The 5,921-nt window shown below is 37.1% G+C and overlaps 1 protein-coding gene across 1 annotated transcript in view; it reads right to left on the reverse strand.

Moving 5' to 3' along the window:
• Positions 1-1,465: 1,465 nt before the first annotated feature.
• The window catches only part of ensaa (endosulfine alpha a), a 4,691-nt gene continuing 235 nt past the window's right edge, over positions 1,466-5,921 (reverse strand). Inside the window, exons 2-3 of the mRNA XM_051873494.1 lie at positions 3,922-4,020; positions 1,466-3,734 (exon numbers count right to left, since the gene is read on the reverse strand). Of these exons, the coding sequence (XP_051729454.1) occupies positions 3,564-3,734; positions 3,922-4,020 (270 nt within the window). The 3' untranslated portion in view covers positions 1,466-3,563. The remainder of the gene's footprint in view (positions 3,735-3,921; positions 4,021-5,921) is intronic.

The raw sequence follows: 5,921 nt of genomic DNA on the forward strand, positions 1-5,921 counted from the left end.
CTGCAGATTCATTTCAGGCGTTGATAGTGTTGCCATTGAAACGCATAAATTCGAGTCACGGACCACTCCTAGTGTAACGTCACGGGTTGCCATCTCTTAATTACGGTAGTTATGGCATGAGCGCAGCATAAGCTCATTGTTTTGGTTCAGGAGGAACTGTAACGGTGCATTCACATGGGGCATCGGCGTCAACGCTTGATGGAGGGCGTGTCTGAAGCTTGGTGCTGACGTGACTGTCATAGTGACAACAGCCAATCACATTACTTTCCGGTGTTGCATGAATGCAGTTGGCTAGCATCTGCGCTAGGGTATTTGCATAAGGCGATCTGATTGGCTGACGCTTGCGTTGTCACTTGAAAAGTTGAGAAATTTTCAACTTCTGCCTGCAAGCAACGCGAGTAAAGCGACCCACAATTCAGTTCGGCAACGCATGACATCACCCATTCGAAGTAAATGGAAAGCGTTAATGCCGACGGCCCGTGTGAATGCACCATAAAAGGCGGCTGCTGTTTTGGTTGCGAAGCTCGTGACCGACGTCTTTCTTACTTTGCATAGCAAGGTCAGAAGCAGGTAAAGAAGTTCTGCTTTAAGGTCCTAGTAAAATATACTATCAGATATTATTCACTGAATGTCATTATAGGACAAAAGATCAACGCAAATGGCTAGAACTTGTGAACTGACTTGCTAGCTAAAGAGTGACGTGCGCTGTCTAGTGATGCGCGGATCGCAGTTATATCCACGGCCGTTGCAGATAATCCACGGATGGGTAGGTCAAGTAATAAAAAATAACATTCTGATTAATTGCAGGTGAAAAACACAGTCGGTCGTGTCTTAAATTAATGTAACCATAAGTATCTTCATTCTTAAAGTGACAGCAGCATAATAAACCTGCTGATGTTTGTCATTAATGTTAATCAAGCAACAAAAGAAAAAGACAAAATCACTCACTGATCCTGACTGAATAACTTTAGTGTCTTTATAAGGATCATCATTCTATATTTAATTGTTACAATGAGGACTGTGCAGTGTTTTTACATGATTATTCAATTTCTGTAGAATTTCTTACTTTAATTCTACTGTTAAATAGTTGTTAGTGCTTTTTGAATGCTTTGGAGAGCAACTCTCTCTTATGTGTATCTAACGCCACTGCTACTCTCACACTTCAAATCATTGCATGTAAATTTTGTTTGTATTTTTGTATTTTCAAATTACAAATTACTTGTATTTTAATTAATAAATTTTTTTTTCACAGCAGTATTTTGTATTTTATTTAAATACATCTGATGAGTAAGTATTTGTAATTTGTAACTAAATACTTTTTGATGTATTTGTGCCCATCTCTGTTCATAGCGTTGTGCACCTCAGACTCAGTAAAATGAAATTTCCTTCTATATTCATATGACATTAGAATGGCTTGACGTGTAAATACACGTTCGAATCATGTGAGCAAAGGAGGACTCAAGTCTAACTTAATGTAAAATTTTATTTTTAAATACTAGCATAAAATTCTTCCCTTCAATATTTTACACACATACATTATTCATAAAGAAAATGAATCTCAATTTAAGAGCTATTTTTGCATTGTGAAATTATTTTCATGAAATTACATTTTTGATTCTCTCGCATTCTGATATAATAATAGATATAAAAACGTATAATGTTGTCTTTTTATCTACACTTTTTTGATGTTCTTTGTTTGGCTAAATGGTAGTATTTCTTTAACCGCCTTTAATTTTTTGCAGATTTAAACAAAAACACGCATTACAGCAATTTTTCACGGTAATGACAGTCAGGGAGGAAGACGTCTAATCGTCATGAAAATAATGCCACAATGCAAATATATATATATAATAAAATAAGTTGTTTTCTTTATGGAAAATACAATACTGTATTATTTTACCCAGAAATGTTTTTGTGAGATTCATTCTTTAAACATAAAATACAAATAAAAAGGAGGATGAAGTTCAGAATACAGGAGGACGGAGCTGTAAAGAAATGAACATGAAGAAAGAGAGACAGATATTATTTTAAACTCTTCGTTCTTTCAGTCGAGTGTTTTAGCAGCTATAAAAGCTGGAGTGTGTGTTATTCTCACTCCTTCAGTGCTGAACATCTGATTTGGCTTTTTCAGCTCACAAACGTGTGTGTGTGTGTGTTCTGTGTGAGTGTGTGTTTAGGTGTGTGTAACCTAGGAGTCCAACAGCGATGGGTAAAATGACCACAATCTTACATAACAGTATGAGTAACTATGAGTAAACTTGACAAGGCATTGTTCGAAACTTTAAAATAACTTAAAAGGACATTCCTAGCATGAACACATTGTTAGAATGCTTCTCACATGATTGATCACATCAGTCTGAAAAGACACAGCTTAGTGAGTCAGAACAGTCTGAAGGTCTGAGCCGAGTTTTGGTTATAGAAAACTCAATTTAGTCTCAGAAAAAGAAGCTTAAATAGTAGATCAGCATGTTGAGTCTGTCAAACCAACATAATTATACATCACAGTAACAGTATAGCATCATCCAGAGAAATAAACACTTCAAAAATAAAAATACTTTTTCTCTCTCGCTTTTTTCCCACTAAAAAGTGCACGAAAAATCTGGGTTTTACTTGTTCAGTCTAAAAACAGTCAAACTACTTCAACAAAACAGATGCAGTAGATACTGATCGCTCGAGCCACTCCTGAATTACACACAGCACCGGTCAAAAGTGTGGAATAATGAAGATGTTTAATGTTTCTGGAAGAGTCTCTTTCAGATTTCTGTGGAAACTGATACATTTTATTTTTTCAGGATTCTTTGATGAATATAAAGTTCAAAAGAACAGCATTTATTTGAAATAGAATCTTTTGTAACATTATAAATGTCTTTACTGTCACTTTTGGTCAAATTAATGCATCCTTGATGAATGAAAGTATTAATTTCTTTTAAAAATCTTACTGATCCTAAACTTTTAAACAGTAGCGTATCACGAAAATATGCTGAATCCGCATATTATATATACACAATATATAAAATCATCATATTAGAATGATTTCTGAAGGATCATGTGACACTGAAGACTGGAGTAATGATGCTGAAAATTCAGCTTTGATCACTGGAAAAAATTACACTTTACTATATATTCACATAGAAAACAGCTGATTTACATTAGAATAATATTCCACTGTTTTACTATATTTTTGATCAAATAAACGCAGCCTTGGTGAGCAGAAGAGACTCTTATAAAAACATAAAAAAGTCATAATGATTCCAGACTCTTGGCCAGTAATGGTGACGTTGCTCAGCATTATCTCAGTCTCATGTCACGCCTGGTCTGGACTGGTTTGTGACGCGCCCTGCTTGTTTCGTCATATTTCGTCAGCTCTCTCTCTCTCTCTCTCACTAGTGAATCTGCCATTAGATCCGATCTGACCTGCAGCTTCAGTGTCCGGATCTTCTCTAGAGGTTTAGTTCCCCTCGTTTAAACCCACAACTACCCCGAGAATAAATGCTAGGACTCGTTTCTGTGTGTGTTTGAGTGTTTCCATGAGTGTGTGTGTGTGTATGTGTGTGTGTGTGTGTTTATCCGGCCAGTTTGCTGGCGAGTGCGCTGGGTTTCCTCTGAGGAAGATCCTGCGGTTTGGGAATATGGTCTCCGGTCACCAGCTTCTCTTCAGGTCCAGCCGCCAACACATGTTTGCTCTTCATCTTGGCTTTTGCCATGTTATAATCGCCTGAGTCAAAGTACTTTTGCTAGAAGAGAAGATATTTATATGCATTATTCACCCAGATGACAAAAATATGCTCTAAGAACGTTTTGCTAACGTTTCCATTAAGTTGTGAAAACGTTATTAAAGACCAGATAACTCTGAACGAACGTTCTATTAACGTTACTGGAAGAACGTTTGTGCATAACGTTGAGAGAACGTTCTCTACTCACTCCTTTCTGTAGTCTCTTCATCAGAAAGTCAGAACCGCCTGGTTTTTGTCCCAGATTTGGATATTTTTCCTTCAGTTTGGCGATCTTTTCTGGAGAATCCTGCAAATACACATTTCATTTTATTACATTTATTAGGGCGCGAGCACTGATGCTGTGAGGACCCTATTGTAATCGCTCAGTCAATTCTTCTTCTTCTCCGAAATGAATCACATTTTTGAGGGCCTAAACGTGCTCGAAAACTCATGAAACTTTGCAGACGCGTCAGAAGTGGTGAAAATTTACATCTGATATGGGTTTCAGAATTAAGTGTGGCAAAATGGCTCGATAGCGCCACCTACAAAATTTCAATTAAGCGCCCTTCGTGCTACATTTCACGTACAGTTAAGAAATTCGGTAGGCACATGTAACAGCCCAATACCTACAAAAAAATACAAAATTTGTAAACCCAACAGGAAGTCAGATATTTTGAATTTTCTCTGTCAGTTTTTTCCATTTCCAGATGTTGTACTTTAACGAACTCCTAGAGCTTTAATCAGATCAACATCATATTTGGTCAGTCTAATCTAAAGGCCTTTGAGACGTTAAATTGCGAAGATCTAGAGTTTTCGCTGAAGGGCGTGTCCGAAGCGGCCTGACAAAGTTTGATGTTTCGCCATGAAACAGGAAGTTGTTGTAACTCAGACATACAATGTCCGACCTGTCCGAAACTTCACATGTTTTATTAGCTTTACACTTTAATTCACTCCCAGAAACACATTTCAATATGAAGTACCAAACATGTTAAATCATGCAACACTTGGCTAAGTGCTAATGTATGCGATTAACGCCACAAAACAGGAAGTTGTAGTAATTCAGGCATACAATGTCCGATCTGCTCCAAACTTCACATGTTTGATAATAGTCCTGGTCTGAAGACATCTACTTGGCAATATTCAGTTACGGTCAAAGCGCCACCTGTTTGCAGCAGGAAGTATGCCACTTTGAAATGACTTGGCCATAATTCTCCTGTATTTACTCGCTTACATGTATGTTTTTCTAAGGTCAACGGGTGGCGGTGAGCCCGTGTGCGAGGGCCCTTTCATAACAAGTGTTAAAAAACTACAAAACATGGCGGATATGCGCGACCGACGGTGAGAGGTGTAGATGAAGGTTTAAGTGACTAATAATCAAAGTTTTACCTGATAAAAATATTTATTTAATTTTATCAGTGTTATATTTAATTTGCAATAACAATGTGGACTTTTATAAAGATTCGTTTGGCCTTTAACGTTTAAATGCATTAATATGATGAGCTCTCTGCATGAAAGACCCGCGCTCCAATACGGTAGGAAATGAAATTAAATGGAGGGTGTGACAAGATGATTGACAGGCCAGTTTACGGTGAAAAGATGCGACAGAGAGCAACCGTTAAAGACGCAATTGTATGACGCGATAGTGTGTCTCAAAGCTTGTCTACTCTCAAAAGTATGTACTTTTTCTTCACAAAAAGAGTACATACTTTTAGGGCATAGTATAAGTAGGCGAATTGGGACGCAGCAATGAAATGCATAACTTACATTTCACAGGTTTGTTCTCCATCTGTAAATGTTATAAAGTCATGCAAATATTTCCATTTTGCTGCTAAACTTCACAGTGAACGAGCGCATGATAAGTCTAACCAAAATAAGCCTGGCTTGTATTCTAATCTTTAAAAATAAAAATAAGATAAAACGGAACAATGAAACAAATTTCATAAAGGTGCAACAACAAATAATCATTAAAAATACAACAAAAAGAAAAAAAAAGAGAGTTTACATTTGAGGACATGTATGCAGATTGACAACAAACACCGACCAATAGGAGTGTACTATCTATGTGACTGATGGACTGATCGACCAATCAGAGCGAGGATATCCTCGCAGTCACGATTTCTTTCTATTCCTGTCTTAACAACAGTAAATACCAGTTAAAGTCGCGGATCGGTTTCAGAATGACTGGTTATTTGGGTTTGTGTTGTTTCG

This window comes from Ctenopharyngodon idella, chromosome 19 (assembly GCF_019924925.1).
Source record: "Ctenopharyngodon idella isolate HZGC_01 chromosome 19, HZGC01, whole genome shotgun sequence".
NCBI classification, from domain to species: Eukaryota; Metazoa; Chordata; class Actinopteri; order Cypriniformes; family Xenocyprididae; genus Ctenopharyngodon; species Ctenopharyngodon idella.